This window comes from Meleagris gallopavo, chromosome 7, assembly GCF_000146605.3.
Source record: "Meleagris gallopavo isolate NT-WF06-2002-E0010 breed Aviagen turkey brand Nicholas breeding stock chromosome 7, Turkey_5.1, whole genome shotgun sequence".
NCBI lineage: Eukaryota > Metazoa > Chordata > Aves > Galliformes > Phasianidae > Meleagris > Meleagris gallopavo.
In genome coordinates this window covers 12,366,627-12,393,719 of record NC_015017.2, presented here as the reverse complement: position 1 = coordinate 12,393,719, position 27,093 = coordinate 12,366,627, and the positions used below count along the sequence as shown (strand labels likewise).

General features: G+C 38.0%; 1 protein-coding gene across 1 annotated transcript in view; it reads left to right on the top strand.

Annotated features, from left to right (window-relative positions):
• Positions 1-27,093, top strand: part of PARD3B (par-3 family cell polarity regulator beta) — a 353,302-nt gene that overhangs the window by 205,747 nt on the left and 120,462 nt on the right. Inside the window, exons 18-19 of the mRNA XM_031554285.1 lie at positions 11,463-11,669; positions 12,659-12,893. Coding sequence (XP_031410145.1) covers positions 11,463-11,669; positions 12,659-12,893 — 442 coding nt within the window. The remainder of the gene's footprint in view (positions 1-11,462; positions 11,670-12,658; positions 12,894-27,093) is intronic.

Genomic DNA, 27,093 nt, shown 5'->3' with positions numbered 1-27,093 from the left:
AAAAAAAAAAGAAAAGATGGATACAGAGTAGAATACAAATGTGAATGTTCACCTTTAATACAAAATAACTGGTAAGTTAGTACTATTACATAGATGGCAGAAATGTTTGCAGCAAGATGATCATTGAACATGAGACATCTGGTTGAGTGTAAAAAGGCAAAATGAGATATTCTGATATTGCTAGAGAAATCTGTGTGTGGTATTTGGTAACTTTGAAATTGTTCAAAATGTTGAAGTGCCTTGTTCTTAATGGTTATGAGACTGGCTTTTACGCTGGCTGGACCAAAAGCTCCTGATTTCTAGAATATGAGCGATACTGTGATTGTCCAGTTTTAAGAAACTACTGAAGAGTTAGTAACACAAGTAATAGTATGTATATACGTGTATCTTCATTGCATTTAGAAATACAGCTGAGAGTCAACATTATTGCAATGAATGAAGCTTTACAGCTTTATGTTCTATGGCTGTGCATATATGTTGTCAAATATACTTTCCTTCATGTGCAAGTAAGCTGTGTGACTATGGGCAGTATCTGGATTTTGAGGACAAGGAGAGATCTAGGTGCTATCCTCTCACTATGAAATAAGCTAATTATAAAGTTCAAAATGAGATTACTAGAAAGGAAGACTATTATTGTTACAAAAATTTCAAGATCTTAAATGGCAATGTCATCTGCAGTATCACATTGGAATTTGAAAACTTTTATACGTATTAACTCTCAAATTAGCATAACAAAACAGTTAAATATATTTTCATCTTTTTTGTCTATGTGCTGTATATCTAATAGCATTCCTTCATACACAGATTTCTTCTCTGGTTGGTTGATGATGAATATTAATTCCTGCTTTGCACGTTAATATAATTACTCCATCTCCATAAAGGTGTTCTCACTAGAGGTCAGGTCCTACTAAAATCAGCTGTCAGTCTCAAGCAAAGCCAAAGCTGCTATTAAGAATCTGCAGGTTAATATTTCAGAAATTAATGTTATCCAATGTGTTTTGGATGATTCCATCAATGTTGTCTAAAGAAAACATCAGCAGAGGAGGAAACCATTACTTAAAATAAGAAAATAAAAAACCCAATGCACTCTCTATAAAACAATCTTTAAAAATACTTATTAATACTTTTAAAAAAAACCTAAGTATTTGTTAAAGCATTTGTTTTCAAACACCACACAACTAGAAAAAAATGCAGTGAGAATTTATCAAAATATAAAATTAAATTAGCTGTGGAAATCATTTACCTGAACTGCACTCATCACAGACACACACATAAGGAAAGAAATAACTTGGGGAAAATGCTGCAACACGCTACTCCTGTGAGCTGCAGTTTGCCTCAGAGAGTTCACATGCTGATGTGTTTAAAGCATGAGGTAGTATTTCAAGATAACCGATCATCTATGATGAGGCATCTTTGTACTATTTATACTTTTAAAGTTATTACTTCTTTCTACACCTTTGATTCCTTGAATAAATAAAAACAGCTTTTGAAAGGAAAATAAACACACTTGTTTCTTCTCACTCCTTTAGCAGAACTAAGGGGCAAAGAAAGATGTCCCTGTGGATTGCTAAAATAGCAAAGAGCTATTTTTAACCTATAAATCACTACTTTGAATCCACCTCTGGCTGAGCTTTCTACCATCTGACACTTGTGGTATAACTTGTGCAGAATGTGTGAATGCTGTCTGATTCTTGTGGGCAAGTATGTGTGATGCCAATGTATGGTGGCAGAGGTAGATAGCTGTCAAAGGCCAGATACCCAGCAGCCCTAAGGCTGGCACATAGAGGAAAACTATTGGTTTTCCCCAGAGGATTTGGCTCCCATAATTGGACCAGCTTGTTGAAAATGAGATATGCTGTTCCAGTTGTGCAGTCCCTGTTAACGTGAGTACACTTAGCTTGTGATTCTGGATTAAAACTCCTAAAAGTTGCATTTGTGATCAGTTGTATGGGATCCCATTCTAGGCATAGATTGTAGTTCAGCATTTGTTAAGGGAATTGCACTGTAGTTGACTTGCTTTGAAGGGTTTGAACGTTGCATAGTCCCATAAAACACCTCCTGTGTAATAGTAGATTTTGAAATGTCTCTGATGGGTCCAATTGCCAGGTAATTGAAGCAGATCAAGTTAAGGCCTAGTTTTGCAGCTGATCCACAGTACTGTGTCAGTTTCAGATATTGCTGATCTAGACTCTGATTATTCAAGTACATCCCAATCTACTTGAAGTTTGACTCTGGCTCATGCTATCTGAGTGTATGGAGTCATTACGCAGAATCATGCATTTTCCAGTAATATTCAGGCTCGACTTAAAAGAAGCCTTTATTTTTCTAGGGCTAAACATCTTTGTTTTCTCTGAGAAATCAAATTGAAGCATAATTTGATTGTGCTTCACTCATATCAAGTGATCATGATTGCAGTATCACTGTGGCATATGATACCATTGCTGTTTATCACCCTGTTAGGCCTTGGGAAATGTGGATTTTTTTTTTTGTCATAACTTAGGATTGTACTTTTACTAAGTTCTCTAGACACGTCCCTGCTGACTGATGAGGAATGTCAATGAGGAGAATTAGTCACCTTCCAGTTTCGTTTGACCCCACCTTTCTGCAGCTCAGTATATATTATGTGTAAGACCATACTCCATCAATTCTCTGTGTGTTGGGCTAGTAAAATGGAACACAGTACTGTTATTTGTGGACAGGGAAGAAAAATAGATAAGTGCAGATAGAAGAATGTCAAGAAAAAAATATATTTATTTGCCATTACATGTTAGATTATATTCTAAGTTGTTCCAGACGACAATTCTATTTGCTTTTCTAATTTTCTATTTAAGCACACTGTAGTGTTGCAAAACTGGGTATTGCAAAAATAATGAACATAATTCAGTAATTAATAGAACATCTTTAGGATACTAAAACTGGCTGACGAGAAAAGAAGACTTAAAGATCTGGGGAAGTTCCCCTTTCCATGGATGTTACTTATGGCTGGGTGCATATTTGCTGAATACCTAAGAATTAAATGAGTTTTCAAAAAAAATACAGATTTGAGAAATCAACATTATTTAATGCCTCGTTCATGTTCTTGCCAATTTTTGTTTTGTTCTTTATAAGGTTTTCATTAAAAAGACACATCATGATGTGCACACCTGACTGTTCTAAGGGAACGGTAGTACGTACCGTACATCCCCTGACAACTGTGAGTTGTACAGCAGTAAATTGCATGGCCTAGGTGTCTGAGTCAACCGGGAAACAGGAGTGATGTTCTGACTTTATTTCTAAGGATGGCTGGGATTGTAATCCAGTTGTGAGCTGTGTCTGTTAAGTCTCTAGAAGACTGCCAGATGTCCTTGGGTACAAATCTGTGTCTTTGCACACTGCAGAACAGTTTAGCAAACCCCTTGGCTGCAGCTGTTTACAAGGAAAATTTCTTGCCAAATTTTCCACGATTTGGATATGATTTCTCTTTCATGGAAGAAAGCCCTGAGAATGTTTCTCATGTTTTAAGAGCGACAAAATGAGTGTTCTTAATACCAAAGTTTTAATTTTAGTTATTTTTCTCTCTGCACACATGACTCTCTGCCTTCTTGAATACCCTTTAGCACCGTACATTCAATTTAAATGCATAGGCTGAGGAGTATGAATGAATGATCCTGTCTGGAAAACAGCACATTTCCCACTCAGTTATTCAGATATTGCAAGAGGTGCCTTCTTTGGGTTCGTATCCTTCCGGAAGCAATACTTGTCTCTGCAAGGAGACCAAAGATGTTTTAGTACAGAAGACAGCTTGAAAATAATAGGTGCAGGTGAAGCGTGTACAATGAAGTTAAGTGAAGCTCTCAATACCACAACTGTGTGTGCAGCTGTTAGGAAGCTATAATAAAATACTGTTAGCAAACTTTGAAGTATTCAAATTATCTTAATCTTATTGGGAAATAAAAAGGAACTTTTGTTCAGGGCTCTTGTGGGAAACCTACGTAATCCTTTCAAATTTTGTGTGTCTGAAATTTTGAGCTAGAGCTCAGAAACATTTCTTAGTCAGTAGTAGAATTGGCAACATTTTATATATTCCTGTTAAAGAGCTGGATTTTCACACAAACTTTTTCAAAACTGTTTCCAGATGAGATTTGTTACGCTCATAAACAAAGCAATTTCAACAGTATGTGTGTTTTCATGAAAGGCTCTTAGTGTGTGCACACGTGTGTGTGTGTAGATAGGCAGATTGCAGGAATATTTGTACATTTTGTGCAGGTAGTCTACAAGCAAATTCAAAATGTATATCAATTTCTTAAAGTGAAAATTAAACCTGCACAGGTTCTATTAAAAAATAATAATAAAAGGGAGAAAATAGGTTTTCATAACTTTGGAAAATCGCAGGATGGCCAGAGATGGAAGGGACCTCAAGGATCATGAATCTCCAACCTCCTTGCCACATGCAGGGCTGCCAACCTCCCCATTTAATAGTAGACCAGGCTGTCCAGGGCCCCATCCAACCTGGCCTTGAACACCTCTAGTGGTGGGACATCCACAACCTCTCTAGGCAGCCTGTTCCAGTACCTCACCACTCTCACAGTAAAGAGAAGAAATCAATCTATAAACCAAACCAAATGTAGACTAGAAGTAGCAGATGTAAGTTCACTATTTCTTTTGATCCGCTTTATTTTAAAGCGTAGTAAGAACTGAACTGTCTTATGTTTCTATGCTATTAGGGCACACTGATCGCCACAGTAGGTGATCCTGGTATAGTTCAGGGTTTTTGAATAAGGGGTTATCTCTGAGAATGGCTTGCTTACCCTGTATTTGCCTGAGACAGAAAGTCTGAGTCCTTGGAAGCTTTTGTAAATACATTTCAGAATCTTCCCAGACGGAGATGTTTGCCTGTTTGTAGCTGGCTAATCCACAAGTGGCTCCCTGATAAGGTTAATGCCCAGTTAATTGCTCCCAGCCTTGACATGCAGTTTAATTGCTACTTGGCCAATATATGTTTATTGGTTGCTCTGTGCAGAATTCTAGCGTACGTAGTGATGCAAACCATGGACTGGTGGAGGGCAAACAAAATAAATACAGTATTTTATGTTCTTTTAATTCAGAGCCAAGTGGATTTGGATGAAGTGTTTATTTAGTTTCCTGACTGCTTCAGATGCTGTGGCATATTGATTCCTTTTATTACTAGCAGCCATTTAACCTGACCTCTCTCAGATCCAGTATTTTAAAAGCCATAAATTTTAACTTCACTTAAGAGCAAGGACTGAAATGCTGTGAAAGCCTTTTTATTAGCAGAGCTTTGCCTTACTTCATGTACGTGTGTCACCCATGGCAACAATATTTAGAGCATCTTAAATTAGAGTGGCTGTTGGGCAGTTTCGTGGTGGTGGGGTTAGCAATAAAGAGATCATATAAATATCTCAAGCATGTGGGATTCATTGATCAGTGTGGAGATGGGTGTACGAAAGAAATGCCTTTATCAGTAGCAAAAGCTATATTCTTTCCAGGTTACTTTGCTAAAATCTAGCTTCCTTCCCTACTCTTAATGTTCACAGATAAGGCAAAGCAAACACAAACATAAGAGAAGTGCTTTGCGTAATTTATTTTTTAATTGCAAGTTAAATATGTTTAATTGAAATGAATTTTTCTGTATTGCCTTACTTTGGCTTTTCTTTTACGTTAATAATCTTGTTTGTTGATGCAGCAGCCTAAATTAATCCCTGCCTGATGCTGAAAGCGTCTGTAACGTGCAGCCTATGTGAGTGTTTGTAAAAATGTGCCCAGGCCAAAACTTAATGACAAAAATGATGTACCACCACATTTTTTTTTTCCCCCAAAGGAAAATAAATGTGAGTAAAATGATTGATATAAGAGGATTTGTTTCTGCATTCACATGCAAATAACTCACAAAGAGGCTTTGAATTAGCGGAGAAAACAAAAAATAACCTCTATGTGAACTTTTTACTTCCTTATAATTTGTTACTTCAGATTTAAATCAGCCTTACTTTTAAAAATCTGATTTCAGGCTGGATGACTAAGAGTGAATAATAATTCAGCAGGCTATTTCAAAATAGGCTTAGGGTTACTGAAGCTGATAGATTGTAACCATGAATTTAAGGTAACTCCTGGCTTCTCTTCTCCTGTTCAGCTACTGATGAAGTTTCCTTCTCTGTCCCTCAGGTCAAATTTAACATTCTAGATGTTAGCTTCATACCATTAAAAATGACTCTGTTTGAATAGTAGTGCAGGGACTCTCACTTCATGTTAAACTTTGGCCCAGGAACAAAAATGTTGTTTTAGCTTATGAGAAGTGTAATTTATATCAATTAATCTGGGAAAGTGTCACATTTCCCAATTGTTTAAAACGGGATTGAAATCTTTGACCTTATCAGAAGGTGGGTGTGGAAGAAGGAGTAAAGCAATCACAAAGCACTAGAATCTTTATTACTTTTCAATTCCAGACTGATCAATTTACAAGGTGCCTGAAATCACAGGGGAATCATATTTTCTAAAAACGGGACTTTTTCCTGTCTGCATTGCTTTTCCTGTACCTGCTTTCCCCCAGCAGGTTGTAACAGCTATATCTAAAATCAATTTGATATACATAAATATTCCTGAGGAGAAAGCTCCTATTTTGTAGGTCAGGAAGCTTAATTTATACTCGGGCCTATCCTGAGGGCAGGTATTGCCTTTTGCAAGGGCAGGGAGAAGGCAGGAGCCTGCTGGAGGAGGAGGAGGCCTTCCATGCCTAGGAAAGCTTTGAATGTAGAACTGTCCTGTGAAACAAAAGGTTATACAAGATGTTACACTAGTCTAACAAATAAACTACTTCAACAGGTAACATTTAGCAACCTTTTCTGCAAAAGCAGGCTTTGCTGTGTTTTATTTGGCATTACCACATGTGCCATTTCTCTGAGAATACTTCTGCATGGTGTGACTTTTTAGTATTTTAGCGATACTTTATGCTGTACATATTATTATTTCTGCAATACTAACGTGTTTCTTTGCAGTGTCAGTGTTTCTTAGTGATAAGACCGTAGAAATCAGCAATACCAGCGCACCTTGCTACGACGACAGTAGTCATGCATTTTCGTCTCTTGCCTAATGACTGCCTTATTCCAAGCATGTTCTTTACAGCTGCCTAAAGCTCAGCATACATTCAGGGCTCCAAATTGTGAACCACCATTATTCATAGTTGAAATTGCAGTTTGTGCGAATCTGAGCTAAGTTCAATCATTATATGTAGTAAAATAGATTGAAATATCTGTAAATCTGAAGCCTGTAGCTGGCTTTTTTTAATCAGAGGAACTTGTTAAATTTTCCCATGCTTTGATTTCTTTTTCTTAGATATTTCTGCCAGAAGTGAGGCTGTTCGGTGTTCAGCATTCCTTCTTCTAATTTGAAATGCTCAGTTTAGGGGTATAAAGTGAGCAAAACGGTACATGTTGTCTTTAATATATGAGAGCAAGATAGTGATTTTCTCTTGCTTTTTTTCAAGCCCTTCATAATATTTTTTTCTGTGCTACTTGAATAGTGTTGAAGAAAAGGATACCATATGGTCTGAGGTTATTCTTCAGAAATACTGTCTTAAAGCTCCTTATTTGAAAATCACAAACTAAATGATGTAATGACTTTCAAATTCCTACTTCCTATATAATTCTCTGCACTGAATCAATTGATAATTGAGGAAATACCTGTATGTAGAAGTGTGAGAAGAAAAAAAATCCTTCTCTGTTGTGTATACTGCCATAAATAAATGAAACTCCATTAAACAAAATGGTTCACAAAGAAATGAATGTGAATTAATTTTAGTCACTGTATAACATTGCAGCCCTATGGGAAAGAATCATGTCTGTCCACCTGTTTTCTGTTGTTTCTGTTTTCTATCTTGGTCTAATGTTTATCAAAACAGAAAACCATGCTTTTCACTTTGCACACCAATTTATTTAGGGCTGGATGTTCTTACTGGTAGTCTCTTGTATTTTGTGTTTTTGGATATCTTTCCGTTGGTTAACAGGGCTGATTCGTTCGTTCTCATACAAATGGTATCCCTACAGCAGGGATTCATTTTGACTGTTTTGCTGCAGGGCTCTGTTGGTCAGCCTGATTGCTATATCATATGATTCTGTACAACAGAAACCCTGCTTTTCCCTGCCTGAATAAGTACTTATGTGGTTATGGCTCCTCTTCCATTCCTTTCTGCAAACATGCCTTCAAGGTGGCTTGCCTTGCCCTCTACACTCTTGTTTCCCTTTGATTTTTGTGGCTTACATCTTGCTTTTGCTATGTTTCCTTCTGGACTATGAAAGAGAATGGAATGTGCATATGTGGGGAAAAAAAAGAGAAGTCTGGAAATACCTGAAACTAATAATAACAGTAATAGTAATAAGAGGACAGAACGTAAAGTACATAATATTACATAAAGAAGAAAAACTTTGGTAACTGTGTAGATGTTGAAAAGAAAATAGAACTATGTGTAATACTGCCTTTCAGTTAAAAAATAATTACTTATGACTATAATCTTGGAACCGGCAACTTGGTTTCAGGCAGTCATAGGCAGATAGTGACATCAGCTGTTGTTTTCTGAAGTTCAGAAGGCGTTCATAAAATATTGCACCATTGGTAATGAAGTAGATGTTTTTTAGCATGATGCTGTAGGAAACAGTAAAATGAGGTCTCAAACATTTAAAATGCATAAAAAGAAACATTTCCACTCATAATGAACAATTAAGTTGTTCCTGCCTAGCTCACACTTTTGCATTCAAAATCTGAGTAGAGCTAGATATTTACACACATTCATTCACACACCATCTAGAAATACCTTCTAAAGAGATCCCATTGTTGTTTTCTGAGGTTTTTTTCAGTATTTTGTTTTTTACTAGTTAGAAAAACTCATGTTTTCGCGCTTAGAGCTTTTCTTAAAGGTGTACAGAAAAGGTCTACAGAAGGGGACAAGGCAGGGAAATTTCTCTAGCTAAGGGTCTGTTTGGTACTTGTTTGCTATGGAGTCTCTGGCATTTCTCAGTACTGCATCCAGTAATAAATGCTGCCTGTGAAAGCATGGGGACTGCCCTGCCTGCTTATGGAAACAACTCAGCTCCCATCTCTTTAGTTGCACACTAATATGTAATTGCTTCAGCCTTATAATGAAAGGAAAAGGGAATGAAAGCCGACCAGGAAAATTAAAAAGTTCTCTCTAAAAACCCTAGTGGATATGCCCAAGGAAACTTTGACTGAATGTTCGCCTTCTTAATAAAACTGCATTGCTCCTACTGTCATCAATAAGAAAAAATGCTGTCATTCTTCACCTGGATTCAGATGGTTCTTTATGGGGAGATTTTGATAGTAAGTGAGAAACTTGCAGTTGTTGCCAGCAAAATTTCAGACTAAATGATTACAGCTTTAGAAAAGGGTACCTAAAATGCCTGATAGTAATTTGTTACTAAAGGGTCACAGTAAGCTTTTGAATAAATGAGGACACCTTTTAAATGGTAGAACACAGGAAGATTAGAGATGAAATTTCACTTTCTTTGCCAATGAGAAATATGGTCAATCTTTGCCATTTTATTCTGTCTTTTAAGGTAGCTCAGTATTTGATGATGATTTTGGCCAATTAATTGTGTGTAAGACAATTCTATTTCTTCTAAGGACATAAGAAAAAATGCAACTTTCCAAGACAGTTTTTTTTTTTTGTTCTGAATTTTGCAACCAAAGAGTGCTCCTTTTAATTATTTTTCCTAATTTTAATGCCAAACTGTTAACAATACATGGAAATTGCCGTAATCTGTAACTGTTCTCTTAAAAATATAAAAACCCAGGAAGTTGTTGCTAATTACTGCTAATATTAATTCCTTAAATGGACCTTCTCAACAGGACAAAATGGCAAAGTAAATGGCTATTTGCTCAGAAGGAAACACATTTTGTCAATAACTGCTCAGTGTCCCATGCAGCTGTCTGAGAGCCCTGTGTGACACAAGACCTGTTCTCTGTGACTGGCTGCACCAGACTGAGTAGTCTTCTAGTCTGAGTAATTGGCTCTGCTCTGCAGGAGACAGACTCTAGCTGGCATTTAACCCCAGACTTTTACCAAGGCACACAGCTGAGGACTCTAATTTAACATAGCACTGCTTGTACTGGGATGTGTGAATAAACACCCTTGCGCTGGCTTTTGACACGGCCATTTCAGGTACCTGGGCGCTGCCGCGGCCTCAAAACAAGCACTGGCTGCAAGATCTCACCAGGCAATGGGTGCTGACAGATCCCTGGGCCCCACTGCCCATCGCAGCCACAGCACTGTCTGCTTCTGGACGTGGGGCTGTGGCCTTGCAGGTGCTGCGGGTGCGGGCCGCCATCCCACAGCAGATACCAGTCCTCAGGCTTCAAGGTGAGGCTCCAGGACTGCCATCAGTGTAGGCCCAGCCAGGCCGAGGGCTGCACCTTCCTAGGGCTGCAGCAGTTGGCTATGCTCGGCCTGCTGTGCCCTCGCTGCTGCATCAAGCTGCCCGTCAGAGCTGTTTTCTGCCTGAAAAACAAGAAAGTGTTTCCTCCGCTGATCAGAGTGGCTTTCACTTTGCTGCCTTTTACAGTGATTACACTTCTCTTGTCTGTTTTTGCTCGTTCTCAGGCTGAGATAGGCACTACAGTGCCTCTTCCTGATGCACACCTTTGTAGTGATTTTAAGCACCTTTGTGTTGTATGCAAGTCATTGCTATAACTCCACTTTAGCTCTCACTAATTCGGCAATAATGGTAGTCTCCAGAATGGCAATTAGTGAACAAAAGAAGGCTGCACTGTGACCTAGCAACCAGGCTTTCCTTAAACTTGTTTTCTTTTTTTTCTTTCCTCTTTTTTCAGCTATGTTTAGTCTGCACGGAATGGAAGCATAAATTGCTTTATGTAGACCCTACTGATGATTCTCTATTTTCCTTTTAAGAACTCACCCATCACAATGTCTTAGTTCAAAAATACCTGTGCTCTAGGATTGCTAAAGTCACCACGTAGTATTAACATACCATTCTTTCTTGTGATCTTCAAATCTCTTCAGGTGCGTCAGAAAATGGACATACCTGCGAAAGTCTTTTGTTCTTATATTGTCCTGTTGCTTGTGTTAGTATCCCTGTAAAAAGTTGAAATCTAAAGTATTTTGTGCTCTCAAAGACAAGGCATTTTGCAAGGCAAGGTCTGTACCTCAGGATGAGGAAATAACCCCATCCTAAGCATTGGTGCAGGCTTGAAAATAACAGAGAGAACTTGCTATTGCCCATCACTGTTGTCAGACCTATAAATCACATGCCATTCCCTCCAAGTCTGAATGAGGATCTCTTCAGAACTAGGTTTAATTTGATGTTATTTTTAGAACAAATTACATTGATTGCATACTGTTTCAAAGGCCTCAACAAATAAAGTACACAATTAAATGTACCCATTTAACAATTTTAATTTCACTGTGTGGTTTTATGTGTAAAAACTTAACTATTTTCCAGATGCTTCTGGCAAGGATTTTGGTCCTACCCTGGGATTGAAGAAGTCCAGTTCACTTGAGAGTCTTCAGACTGCTGTAGCTGAAGTTAGGAAGAACGAACTCCCTTTTCACAGACCCAGGCCCCATGTCGTCCGTGGTCGGGGGTGTAATGAGAGCTTCCGAGCTGCCATTGACAAGTCTTATGATGGACCTGAGGATGTAGAAGAGGGTATGTTGCCACTGATGCTGTTTCAGGGAACCACCTTCATTTAGTGTTGCTGAGGGCTAACTTAGTACAATATATAAGCAAGTGATTTAGTCCAATTGAATTTGATCAAATTTAAAAAGCTGCTTATGTCTTGCTGAATGAGAGCTGTCTTTGTAGTACCCCATGCAACCTTGACTGGGTTTAGTGTATAGTCTTCACTGATCTCCTCTGGGGCAAGGGTGCGGTGGAGGAATTAGAATTAGAACTCAATCCTTAAATAATTGTATTTTTCAACTTTAAGAAGCAGCTGCCTTCTTCAGATTACACTAAAAATTATCTTGCTTGTTTTACAGAGCTATCTACAATTCCCCCTTCAACTAGGAAATTCATTCCCTGGTATAGGCAAGGCAGTGTGTTGATAGCACCCTGCTGCTCATTCATTCTGTCACCATGCTCTTAAAGACCCCATTTTGGAAATAATGTCTCCTTCAGCACGAAGCATAAAACTGTGCTTGGATCCTAAGCCCCCAAACAGAAACAACACAGGTCTTCTCCAATCAGGCAGAACAGTTTGTCTGTTTCTTCTTCAGCTATATTAAAGTGGAAAGATTCCAAGGAGTGAATGAGATCATATTTTTACTGGGTTGGTTTTGTTCAGTTACTACACTCTCTAGTTGAAGTAAGCACATGATGAAATGTTTGCAACTTGGCATGTCAGTTTTCTTGAGCTGGTGGATAAGCCAGATTTCAAGCAGTATAATGTTTTACCATGTCAGGTTTTCTTATCAGGATTAATATTCAATAACAAGTCACTATGATAATTCTGTATTTAATTTACAATAGAACTTTGCTTGAATTCACTATATATGTTTTGTCTGCTGTTTAAATTATTCAATTAAATAAGTATGTTTTGTGAGTCATTTGAGCACCTTGTAGACACCTGTGCTATTTTTCATGTGTTTGCATTTTGGTGGCCCCTTACTTATCCCCATTATTTCTTTCTTCTGCAGATGGTTTCTCTGATAAGAGCTCTCACTCTGGTCAAGAAGCTCAGAACATGGAATCTGTTCCTCCAGGGAATCCTGAAATAGAAGATGTTGAAACCAAAGTGAAAAAAGACAAAAAAAATAGAGAGAAAGAGAAGAAAAAAGAAAAGGGCAAAACTAAAATCAAAGAGAAGAAAAGGAAAGAAGAAAATGAAGATCCAGAAAAGAAAAAGAAGAAAGGCTTCGGTGTCATGTTGAGGTATGTCATTTTAAAAAGCGAAACAGCCACCCATGCTCATTATAACATGTGAAACAACTGGTGCTCTCATAAAGTAGTGGAAAAATTATTTCACTTGGACTCAAAGTAATGTTTATGTTATTTAGAAAGAAAGCAGTTTATACTTTTACACCAAACTTGTGGCTGAGGCAGAAGACATTTGGCAGACAAAATGCCTTTTTGTGCCTTTGAAATTCATTCCCATATGCCAGAAAAAAAAAATATCAAGGTTTCAGGCTTAAAACAAGCATGTGTGTGGGGCGTAGGTTTTGTGGGGAATGTTTCTGAGTCATATGTGACCCACTCCCATATTCAGACATTTGCCTCCTCTTCCCTTGCTTGTCTGCTTTCTTCACAGGCATTGGGGAGAGCAGAATTGCTTGTGTTACAGTAAACACATGTGACATTTGCTGCTACTGGAAACTACTAGCTACGATAAAATCTTTACTTCACAGCTTCAACCATTGTCTGCAGTGGCCCAGAGATTGTTATCCTCCCTTTTTGAAAAACAATTGTTTGGATTTCTTCCAAACAGTTTTGGCTTGTGATTGGTTTTATGTCTCTGAAAATATCAGAGACTAGACAAAACTCGTCTCAACATTTCCTTATTGCTGCTGTAGACTTTGGCAATATAGTCGCTCTGCTTGCTGTCACCACTGCCTTTGGTACCTGTTCAGTCTGTTGAGTAGAAAAGCATTTAAATTAAGTGATATTTACAATTAATATACATATGAATGAAATTTAATTATCTCCAATATTAAGAGGTTATTTGACTATATGATCATGTGGTTACTTCTAACACTGAACACTGTTAGCTTTAGGAGGACACTGGGCTAATGATTGGGCTCGATGATCTTGAAGGTCTTTTTCAACCCAGCTGACTCTAGAACTGATATTTCCTATCATGCTCTATTTTAGACAAGCCAAGTACATACAGAAGCCGCAATTGTTGTGTAGGCACAGATGTATTTAACTTGTAATTAAGAAATTTTTGTGTGGCATCATTCAATCTGCAGTAATGTTCATTAGGACACTGCTACGTAAGCTCACATTGCAACTCTCTGTTGATATGTCTCTGGAGCTGAATGGTTTGTGTTATACTGACATGAAAACTTTTAGCTGTCTTGCTTCCATATATCATCAAAAGGAATCCATAAATTGTTCTAGCGAGTTTTAAGCACTGAGGAGATATTTTCATAAATATACAGGCATCATTATGTGCCAAACTTGTATGATTTCAGTAGTTGTTAATGTAAGTAAGATAAAGGTACAGTCTGCATTCAAATGGAGCTCTTCAGTAATGCTGAAGAGGCACATACTCACACCTGTGCACTGCACGTGCATTTGTGTTCATATTGCTTAAAGAAATAGGGCTTAACATGGAACTGCAGTCAAAACATTGAATAATTATGAGAGTGACTTCAGCAGCTCTTTTTGTATATGTTTACCTTTATGTCTGTTTCCATTCATTTTAACTGTTTGAAGTGGATGGGACTGTGAGAAGAGGAGAGTAATGCAGAGGTCTGACAAAAACATAAGTCTTCTGCTTCGTGTATTGCTAGGAGAACTGATTAAATTTGAAGTGCAAGGTCTGCCTTTTGGAAGCATAATGCTTGACCCAGAAAGAGCAGGAGATGACATCAGAATCCAAGGCAAGTGATTGCAGTTGACAAAAAATTCGATAACAATCAATATGCAAAGCTGAGAACAATAGGTTACCATTCTCAGTGATTCACTTTTTCAGATTGTATTTCACATTCTGGTTGTACACAATCTTTACACATCTGTTCTTTTCATACGCGTGTTTTTTTATTCCATTTGTCTTCCCAGCCGACAGTGATGGTTGTTAATATTTATTTATCTGTATGGCAATGCAAATGCGAAGTTCTGTCCCACACCACTGAAAATCTGTACGAAGTCACAAAGATGGTGGGAAGGTGCTATAGAAGAGCTTGTAAGAGCTTTGTAAGAGCAAACAGCTTAGCTAGCATGCATTTGAAGTTCTTTGGCCTTGTGAGTGTTTCATCCCAAAATTTACAAAATTGTTTTTCAAAGCAAATTTCCTTCACGAGAAAGTGGGAGACCTAGGGGGACCCCCAGCCATGTCAAAAGTGAAAGAAGGGTAATGACCTGTAAGGATGGAACAAGGGCAAACAGCATGGCTTTGCAAAAGAATCGGAGGGACCACATGAGCTCAAGAGGAACAAAACCAGAGTGGTATTTTTTCAGGGAAAAACTGCTGCTGGTGATGTGAAAAACAAAAACAATGAATGTAAATACTTTTTTTAAGGAAAGAATGGGGAAAAAATCAGTGAAAGGCTTGAACACTGACTAAATGCTAGATTCAAGAGGTATTTTTGACACTAGAGTTTAGCACTGCTGTGAAGAGTGAGGAGACTGTCAGGAGAACTTGAGATGAGACTTTGCAGTAAGAAGGCTTAAATGATCAAGCATTTTAGCAGCACGGATGGAAAGAAACAGACAGATTTTTTTATGACACAGTAGAGATGAAACTGGCATGTTTTATTGGTAGAACATCTGTGGAAGGAAAAAAAGAGGAGCTGCATATGACAAAGTTGTGAGCTTCTGCAGCAGGCAAGGTGACTACTAATTCTTGGTGATTTTAAGAGAAAAGTAGAAAGAAGTATTTAGAAACAGATACAAGCTCAGTTTTTGACATGCTGAGTTTAAATTGGAAAGGAAGCCTGCCATAGGAGGCACTGGAAGTGTAAACACCATAAGGGAGCAGAAAGCTGAGTGGAGGAGGAAATCAGGAGCATGCCTGCCGCAGATGGGATGGTAGTTGTTTTGTGGTTCCCCAAGTGGGACACTTCTCTAAAATGAGGGATAGGGAGCGCAGCCCCTGCTGGGCTGCCAGGAGAAAATAGGTTCATAAAGCTGGTGGCAGAGGTGTGACAAGGATTTATCTACCTGGGACAGTGCAATGCCATGAACTTTTCAGGCTACTCTAATGACTGCAGTCATTTGATCATGCTGAGAACCACATTGATACATTCATATTTCTCATTTTTTCTGGGCTGCTTTGTTCAGAGCTGTTTCTGCTATGCTTGCATAGTTCCACCATCCACGTTAATGCACCTAAATAGGAAAACAAGCTTGCTGAACCCATGGCAGAATTGGGATGAAGTAAGTCAGGAAGGATCATCTGTGTTGAAAGCTCCCTGGCCTGAAAAGCAATGAAAATGTTTGAGCTTTTACCAGAAAGCTCAGTGCTAATGAAGGCACACTGTACTGTCTGCTAGGAGTCAGATGGGAAGGAGAACTCGAGTCTAATGTAGCTGCTAGAAATGTCCCACTTGTCTGTGACAGAGGATTTGTACTATACTATGGTGGTGTTTACATCTATACAAAGTTTTATCTTGATGATATATCCCTGTGAATTGGCTTGTTTCTGCCTTTTAATCAATAGCAAAGCATATCAAGATATTAAGACAAACTCAAGTATTTATCTGTAGTATAAGAAGGTGCAAGTGTAGGGCTTTAGTCTTTTGTAGCTGAGATTTTTGAACATATTGGAATTGCTACTGCATTGGGTTTTTTGCTTCTTTTTTTCCCTTTTCATTTTTTTTTTTAATTTAACAACAGAAAATAGCAAAGCTGTTAGCAGTTGCTAACAGATTTCACTTAGTGCCTCATCTGTTGCTCAGCTGCTATTTACTTGTAGTTCCTGGTCTTTTTTTTTTTTTTTTACTACATTAAAAAAAAAAAAGAAAAGAATGATTGCTTTCCTGCTAAGCTTTTCCTGGATTGAAGCTTTATTTAGGTCTGTGATTCAGAGAGACCATCAAGAAATCATGCTTTTATTTCTGTAATCCTTGTTTTTTAAAAAAATGTTCTGTTTTATCCAGTATGAACTGGAGCTCCTGGCTGCCACTTGTTAGTGACTGGAGCATAGCTAATATACTAGAAATTTAAAATGTAGGTGACACAGGTTATTACTGGTTAGTAAAGTCTTTATAATCCAAAGCACTATTTTACAGTGGTGCAGACTGTGGTGTTTGTGGGTTTTTTGTTTGGTCCTGATGCGTATATTGCTCGCTTGCCTTAGGATCGAATCCACATATGTACTGGTCAGAGAACAACAGAAGCTGATTTGATTAATTGTTTGTAAGTAACATCATTTAAATGAGCATTACTTTACTTGTTGGTAATTTCTGGCACACTGTACCACCATAGCTTACTAAATAACCCAACGCCAGACAACAGACGGCAAAGAAAATTGACAGTGCTATCATTACTGGAGCTGTGACGAAATCTATACTGCAGTCTCAGAGAAAAGTCACTCTTTAGCATCCTATGCTAAACCTGAAACGGATGCGGATGCATCACAGGAGCAAGGTTGCACAGTAAGTAACACATTACATTCTTGGTTCATCCCTATCTTTTCATCAAGGTGACTGATTCTCTTGGCATGGTAAGCCTTGAGGAGACTGCTTACCTCAGATGAGCTTCCCTGTACTTCTTTATGAACGTGTTTTGTATTTTCGTGAGCAACAATTTAGCAAAACAGCGGTTTGGGCCCTTTGAATAAAGGAAGTGTGTAGTGTCACTGGTTTAGAGAGCCTTGTGAGGTGTAGGCTGTTTGGGATTCATTAATCCCTTTGTGCAGGGTGGTAGAAGCCCCCGATGCTGAGTGCTACCACAAAGCGAATCTAGCCAAGAGGTTAATCTAAAAAGAAAAACTGAAAGAAAAAGTTATTTGTATTCCTTAGTTTGTTTGCTTGGTGAACACTAGATTTTAAATTTGTGATCTCCAGTTACTGCCTTGCTTTGAAATGCTGTGGTAGGCTTTGAGTTGCTTTCTAAATTAAATTGGAGAAAGACTGAACCTTTAAATCACCAGGGGAATGTGACCTCTGCTGTGCATTGCGTTGCTGCTCCATATCCTAATCCCATTGCAGTTGTTACAGTTACGGTGTATAATAAACATAAGTCTATGGCTCTCTTACTGCCTTTTCCAGATAGGGGATATAAAAAATTCTGGGTAGCTCTTTCAGTTTTATGGGTATAAAGTTAAGTTAGCTAATGGACTGCAGCCATACCAGTGACATTTTAATAGTTCTCTCCCCATAGGCAGAAACCAGTCAGTTTTTTGTGATTAAAAAAAATCTATGAGCAGATGTGTAATTGGTGATTCAAATAAAGAGTTTTGTCAAACTGGAGTGCACTTGAAGAACACCCTCTTAGTCTCTATTTCTACAATGGACTCAGTAAAAAAACAAACACCACAACACTTAATTTAAGGCATTTGTCACCTTAACTTTGGTGGTTCATTAATGAACGTTTTCAAAATTTGTACAGGTGAGTTGTCAATCACAAATAATGCACATCAACTATAGCTTGCATATTTGTGTACATATACGTGTACATGCACGTGAAGAATGTAGAAATAAATGTGCATTTCAGTTGCATTTTGCTTTTTTCTTCTTTAGACATAGTACATTTTCTCATGTTATAGTTCATCTTAAATTATTTACTTTCCATTTTACAGTATGAGCCATGAATATTTTATTTTTTGTCCCCCTTAATTTGCCAATTTTCCTTTGAGCTAAGTGCATTAGTGATTTTAATTTTTCATTCTAGTTGGAAGACAAAAATGACCCTTTTTTCATTCCTACTGTTACGGGTCTTTTGCTCAGAATGATACTTTTTACAACCAGTACTGGTGAGCCTGTAATGGTATTGCAAAGTAGATCGCATAATATACAGATATTGACTTCCATTAGGTGTAGCACTACAGCAGCTTATGGAGAACATTTTTTCTACTCTTTGTTTCTCTGAGAAGGTAAGCACTGAAGAGGAAAAGTTTGCAATATAATTTTAAAAGAGCAAATAGCAGTGATGTGATTTGATTAGAGAGGCAGTGCATGTATTTTACTCTGTGTATATGCACACTCCTATATATCTAGGCATGTTTAAATGTGTTTATCTATATATATGTACCATGCTGGAAATCAATATGGATAGACAGAAGAAAAAAAACAAACACTACAAGACTAGATTAAATTATGATTAATTAGGCTAACATAATTTTAGGTTATTTTGTCCTCAGTAGTGAAATGATCTGAGATAGATCAAGCATGTGTATTAGTTACACAGCATCAGTTAATGAGGCAGATTAGTTACTGAGAGGCCTTGACTTCCTTTTGCTTCATATTCCCCCTTTCCAGATACGTAAATTGGTAAATAAAACTCTTGTTTGCTGTAAAGAGCACAAGCGGATGAGTGAGATAAGATACTTACTCTAGTTTAATATAACTAAAGTTTCTCAAATATTTTAAACTAAGACAAGACAAAGATCTCAATTTGTATATCCCTTTTTCTTTTCCTCCACTGTATCGATTCCTCCTTGGCTGCATTCATAGTCAGACTAAAAAAGAGAAAATAAGGGGGTTTTGTACTAAAAATGATCACGTGAACTGCCTACTAAAGGCTTATTTGTTTAATTAAGCATCTGTTCTCTTCTTAATATGCATGCATAAATCTCATTAACATTAGATGTATTGCAAGTGCAATGAAGAAGAATAGACCCCTTACTCTCATTACTGAACTTGGATAACAAGATTTATATTTACTTAACAGATCAGAGCAGAAAGTTCCTTCTGACTGCTTGAAAGGACTGGAAACTACAAACTGTTTACAAGGAGCGTGCTTTTTGTGAAATACTTGCATGTTCACTTCAAGTTCAAATATCATTACTCAAGCCATTACTAAGATTTAAAAAAAAGAAAACACAGCTTGCTTAGTCTGTAACATTTAACTTTGCACACTAAATTCTCAGATGTGTCTAATTAAATGGTCAGTGTTGACCTCTGGACATCCCACACCCACTAAGATAAAAGTAAACCCTGGTCCTACTGGAAATATGACTGGGTCCTTTCTGGAAGTGGCAGAATGCCTGTCTCCTCTTGACCAAGATGCCCTTTCAGCAGGAAAAAAGTAGTCCGAAATAGCGAAGTGCATTCCTGATAGTATCCTTTCATCAGCACTTCTGTGGCAGTGTATTTATTCTTCATTCACTATACTTGTCTAGTAGCTGTTTTAAAATCCGTCTCTTGTCTGAGGATAAAACTTGAATACCAGATTTTCCATCTAAGCTGTGGTACATTGGGCATTTCTGTATGTAGTACAGCTGCGTTATGGTCAAAGATCCTAGAGGGCTTGAAGTCATGCTACCTGAGCTGCATCTTAACTAATAAATACCTATTTTGCTCAGGAATATTGTGTGAAGGGAATTCTTCCTTGAAACACACGAAAAGATAGCTTTTCTGATTTTTCTGGTTCAGTATTTCTTGTAACGTGAACTCGGGAAATGGGGTTTTGAGGTGATGGGGAGACAACTATTAACAGAGAGATGATATAGAAGAGGCTCCTGACAGGTTCCTTAACTACAGAGTGCTGGCAGGTGCCACTTTAATAGGTATTGCTATTAACAGCCATCTGTAGAGAAAATGAAATGTGCTCATCTCGCTGAATTATGATTTATGCCAGACAAAGCAGTCAAACCAAAGTAATATTTATATTATAATGCAGAGTCATTGATTAAATGCACATGGCATCTCAAATCCAGTTGACATTTTAAGTTGAAATGATTGCAGACATGTAGCCATTTATTTAACTATTACTTTAAAAAATGTGTCTCTACTTGTTATTAATAGAAGAAAGTCAGACCTGGCCAATATTTCAATAGGCTGACCTTTTGTTTTGCTGACATATAAAAGGAACAAAGCTCCTTTTGGGTTAGTCACAATTTCAGAGAATATGAAGTATGCTAGCTTCAGAAAAAGCTGACCCCTTTGAGCCACTCTGTCTCCTTCTTCCCTCTTGTTTTCCACACGGAATTTTTGAAAGAAAGTGGGCAAGAGATGGCTTAGGAGATAGGAAAAGAGTCTGAGAGTTCGATTCAAGCGCCTGCTCTGCTACTGCCTTCCTGGGTGACACTGGTCAGCACACTGCCACAGTTATCCTCTATACAAAACCTGTCCTTTATGCTTATTTAAAATAGCAAGCAACAAACACCCAAGTAAACAAACAAAAACTAGCATTTCCCTGCTTCATATAATCACTGGTTGGGTAAATGTTTGAAAATTACATATGTTTAAAAACTATTTTGGCAATTTATGTAAAAGTACAGCAGGCTTATAGTTTTATTTAAAAATAAATAAATAAATAAGCTTTTGCGTGATTTTCTCTAGCTTCTTCTCTGATCTCTAGGGTACTTCCTTCTTTTTCAGATAACTTTTTTTTCCAGTGATTCCAATTTTTCTCAATTGTTAATCTCCTGTCACCTGGTCTTTTACTTTCACACAGCATCTCTCTGTTCTCTTTTAACCCTTCCTCATTTTTATTCATATTCCAATCAATTTTTAGCAAACTTTGTTCTCATTTCTCTGTGGAAGAAGACCAATGATACAAGCCTAGACCAATTTACAAGCTCACCCCACTGCTGTTGCACATTAGCAGGAGCTGTTGATGGTACTGGGTTGCACCCCCTTGCTGGTGCTAAGCTGGGTTTCCCTCCTCCTACCTCTTATCTGCAGATGCTCTTTCCTTCAGAAGTGGTGTTTAGAATACAATAGCTCAGAAATAAAATTGACCTTCTGTCTATTACTCTCATTTTATGCCGTCTTGCTAGAAAAAATTGATTTGTCATTTCAAATTTAGCATGGGCAAACTTTTATTTCCTCTGCCAACCGTTTCTTTATATTTCCTTGCACTGTCATCATGGAAACCAGCAGCACTTTCCCCTTTCCATAAAAGGGATGCTGTCTGGGATGTCATCTTGCAGCAACCTTAAACTCTTCCAGTCAGGCAGTAGAAAACTTGCTCTCTTCTTGCCCAGTGCTAAAGACCTCACGTAAGAAACCACGAAGCTTTTTTCCCCTCTGTCTGTGCTTGCACCCACTGGTTGTCTCCAGATTATTCCTCTCTGTTCTGGATCAGGGTGCTGGGCCATTATTCTGACTGCTCTTGCCTGCCCGTAAGCACAAAGTTCAGGTCCTTCCCAGTTTGTTGTGTATTAACAGACCGGTGTGGTAACATTGCTCTGAGCAACTGTTAAGAGCAGCCAGCCTGTCTCAGTAGCACATTTCCTACTAGAGCATGTCTAGGCAGAAAGTACATGCACAGCCATGCCTAAGATTTGTCCCTGCTGTAGAACTTGCAGAGTGTGGACAGATGTTGGCAGGACTGAGTGAGAAGATAGGAAAGCTTTAGGTGCCTTCCACCCTAATTCCTGCTTTCTGTGCCTGAACATTGTCCGTACAAAAGAAAAGCTTCCTGCAGTGGCTGTGTTTGGTTGTCCCATTCCAGCCCCACCTTACCCATCTTAATGGAATCCTGTAGGAATAAAATGCAGAGGTGCAGGATTGATCATTACCCAGCAGTTCCTGTTCATTTCAACTGCAGCTTTGACTCCATCTTCTCTTCACCTTCATCCTCTGGCTGTGACAATACTTGCTTGTCTCCAGGTTTCCGCCACTCTCTCTTCCGTTCTCTACTCGGCGCTCCACCCTCGGCTCTCTTGCCATAGCTGTTGCTCTGTTGATGCAGAGCCCTGTCTGATAACTCTGGCAGAGCTAGTTCTGTCACTCCTGCTCTGCACCTCATCATGAGGAGGCACTGCTGATTTCTCAGAGGTCACAGCACTGCATGACGTTTGTCGCAGAAGTTAATGATGCTATCACGGAAGAATGTACATCCAAAGAACACTGCTCTGCTTCCTTCACTGAACTGAAATGGCTTCACTAGTGTCTTGCCTTGGGCGTGGGGCGTTTGGAAGAATTTGCTTTTATTTTTTTTAGTTGTTTTTGAAAAATTCTTAGTCAAAAATCAGGATGTATTCTTCCTTTTCCCTTTCTGGTCTTGCAACCTCCCACTTTTTTTTCTACCTTAATTATTATAGTAGTTGGGGGGAATCAGTGAAGAATTAATAAAAAGGAACCTCTACAAATACAAAGTGTTAAACAAATGCTGACGTGTTGAAGACCAGCATTCTTTGTGTGTGTCTGTACTTATGAGAGACTATGAGATATATTGCTATGGCACCACTAGTTTAGAAGCAAAAAATAAAAACAATCAAGTTGGACTCGATGATCCTTATGGATCCCTTCCAACTCAGGTTATTCTATGATTCAATGAAGTCTTAACAGTTGACTCCCAAGACAAAAGTTTGTCTGTGTCTGTATATACATAGTACAAAATAAAGAGAGCAGTAAGTATCTACAATAGTTCTGCCACGTTTAACTTCAATATTAGGTTTGAAATAAGGAACTGGTTGCCTTCACCATTCATTGCCCTATATCTGAAAACAGTGAATACCTGGTGGTAATGTGTGATTAGAATTGTAAAGCTATTTTCTGGTGATGGAAGACTGCAAGTGTTTTGTGCTGGTTTTTTTCTTAGCTGAAGAACCACAGTGAGTAAATGAGTCAGGCACTGATCATTCCACCTCTGTTGGCCTTTTGTTTGGCTTTTTATCCTCTTTATGTGGAAGTCTGTATTACAGTAGCTTAGTATAACAGACATCGTAATGTTCTGTTTTTAATTGAAATTAGATTGAGGAAATAAACAATTCAAAGAAGTTAGCTTCCTTTTTTTTTCCCCCCCAAATATGTTTTCTATATCCTCTTCTGCATTTGAAAGTGCTTGTTTCCATTCCAAAGCTCTTGAATTGTTCTGCCTCCCTAACAGATAATGAGGAAAGACTGTCAAAGGAGCTCACATTCATTCATTTAGGCTGCTTAATGACACATATTTTTAAGTTATTGGTTTATGTCTGTTTGTGTTGATGCAGTCTGCACAGTAAAATATAATTCCAAATAGAAGAGGTTTGTAAAAATGTGAAGATTTTGCATAACCAAAAATACACTGCTCTTGAGAAAAAAATTCAACTTTACAGCAGCTGATCGTTTTTACTGTGAATAGAATAACAACAGCAGAACAACTTACTTGATCTAAGTTATTCTCAAAGAAATTAACAAATCTTTCTTTTAGGAAGGCAGATTATTGTGAGTGTAAGTGCTGCTAAAGGTTAGTGTGGCTCATTATCTCTAAATATCTCTGCCTCAACTATTGTGGGTTTGTGTGTGTGTGAATTCCTATTTAGTCTATTTTAACTTGGTTGTCTTTTGTTGCTTCCCAAACCATTATGCATCTGTAACAACAGGGAGTGCTCTAGGCAGGTTCAGGCAGAGCTCCAGGAACTCTGGGTTTGAGAAATGGTTTGGGAAGCAATGTAGAGGAATTTCTAGATAGAGTTCTGCTTTGAATGCCATCTGCCTAAGAGCAGTACTATCAGCCACTTTGTTTCTGCATGGAACAAACTTCATAATTTAAGTAACTACACAGTGGAAGATGTGTTTATTTATCTGTGTTGGTGCTGAGGATGTTTGGTAAGACCGTGATGAGACCTGTAAATCTTATAGAGCAAGTTCTCTGTCAACTGTGTAATTTGCCTGTAGAGTGTGTTGCACCCACTGAGTGGTGAAAACTGATTTGACGTGCAAGCTTGCTAATTCTGAGTGGATAACTGGCTTTAGTCTCCAGTGCTGTAATAAAGCGGATTTGATTTTATTGAATCTCTTGCATAGATGTTACTATTAAAAATCTGTGTTGTAGAGATATTTTTTGGTGTTTTTGCAAAGCCTCACAACATGAATGTTTCTGCATGTTAGTGAGGAGAAAAGAAGCCAACTACCCTACAAAAAACATGCTTTATTGCTCTTACTAGCATCACACTGAGTTTCAGGCAGTCTGAAGCATGCTATCAGAAATATTCCAATAGCAGTATATTTATTTAATTCATTCCGAACATTTATTCTGGCTTAAATACCTGTTTCCTCTATCTTGTTGGGGGCATTCAGAATGGAAAGAACGAGTCTAATCTTCTTTGGTTTTAGGCTAGAGTTTAAAGAAATTGAAAGATGATGATCCTGTCACGGTGAGAAGGATCACTGCCGGCAGTAGACCTGCTGCACAAAACTTATGCTATACCATAAACTGCTGTCCATGCACTTCTGCACAATTGAAAGTGGAGCACAGACAAGATGATCTTTCACTGGGGAAGATTTAAAAAAAAAAAGTTACCCCTAAGCCTAGAGTAGAAAATAATCTGAGAGTTGAGGTTTTGAATAACTAAATAGTTAAGATTTACCTCAGTGGTTTAATAACTTACTGAGGCCTCAGTCCAGCAGAGGGCAAAGCAATAAACCACAGCTGCATCACATACCTTTCTGTCTTCTTTACTCCAGATCTTTACCTTTACTATTTTTAACTGTTATTTGTATTCTTGTGTTTTTATGGAATTGGTAAATTAGCACATAAATCTTTTGGAGTATTATATAGTTAATTTCCAGAATATTGAGTAAAGACTGGGTCTCCTTCTTTGACAGGCTATTTTTGTATCTATAATGAGAACAGCAAAAGGTTACAAGAGGAGGTGGTGGATTTACATGGGTACTATAAATACTCAGAGGAGGGGAGCAAGGAGGTGCTTACGTCCTACATAAGCTAAAAAGAGCTTCTTTTCAGTAGTATCATTGCAAAGCTACACATCTTGCTTTAAGGGCACGGATGGGCCCTAACATACTGAAACAGCCCACATTTGAGCATTTAACAGAGCAATTGTATTCACTGTTTCATGGAATACCAAGACCGTTTATTGATCTTGGCCATTGGTTTATTGTCTTTCTCAGTCTTTGTTTATTTTGTGTACATCAGCCATTCACTGAGTACCTTGGGACACAAATTACATATAATGGATCCAATTTACTGATCAAATGTTAAGTCAGTCTCGCGAGACTGCTTGCCTTTGATAGCATAATCTTCTGTTGACTTTGATACCACATTAATTGCAATAGTCTTACCATAATAACAAAAACTCAATATAAAGTTCTGGTGTAGCACTTCCAGGTAGTTGACAGCTTGCTGAGTTTGTACTGTCATTAACTCAAACAGGCTTCTTTGTGGGGAATCTTACGTCTTATTGTTAGAAAATGCCAATCTTGAAACTTGCCTGTTCTCTTGCGCTGGGAGAAATCTGTGTCCATGGGGCCTAATATCTTTTTTCTGGCAGCTTTTAAATCAGCTCCATCCTCAAGTTTCCACAAAGCCAAATGCAAAATTACGTTGAACGACCAGGTTTTAGCTTAATGATGTAAGAAAATCACCATGGAAGACAGGTACAGTCCCAAAATAAGCCTACAAATATAAATGTTAGTATGGGAATCTGTGAATCAGGGAAAATTTCATATACAGCAGTGATCAGAGGAGAAAAATTTAAGATAATATATTTTGTTATGAGGTTAAAGGAGAAATTTGTAAGTGAAGCACTGAGCTAGTGATTTGCATTCCATCGGTAAATATTGAATTAAAATGAGCTTTAAAGACCAGTACCAAATACACAACATGCTACCACCACCATCATAACCACCTTAGGTTGGTGGCTTTCTCAGGCACCCGGTTTCAAAGGCTGACTGCTGAGAAGAGGGAGCATCTAAAATGAAACATCAGGGAGGAGGAAGAAAACCCTAAAAAGTAACTTAAATTGATATATTGTCTGCGTGAAGATAATTAAAGCCACAAGATTTAATTAAAATTGCCAAATGGCTGTTGTTACCAAACACGAGACACTGGGGCTTGAACAGAATTCCTCTGAGCATGTATGGTGAGCAGGATAAAAAAAATAACAGTTACACTGTCAGCTATAAAGGAAAGTATTTTCTGAAGAATAATCCAAGCTGTGGTCATTTTTCAAGGCCTCACATGCCTAATTTTTAGGATAACCAAATGCTTTATAAAAGCATCTTGTGATCAATTGCATTGAATGGCACAGACAAGTTTCATTGAATCAACACAGATGACAATCTGTTTGACTGAGCACAGCAAGATTGTTACAGACCTTTAATACTGCAGTTTCGGTTCAGTATCTGCCCATTTCTGAACTTATTATAATAATAATAATAATTATGCTGGTCTCTTGGGAAAACAAAACTGTATTAGCATCAATATACTGTTGCAGTTCTGAAACACGACAAAGAAACTCAAGAGAGTACTGTAACAAGCAGGTTTGTTTTGAAGCACTGCTAAGATTTGTCCATTTCAATGACAAGGAAAAATTGCAGAAGCTCCATCTAAATGTGCCCAACCAGTGAGGAGACTG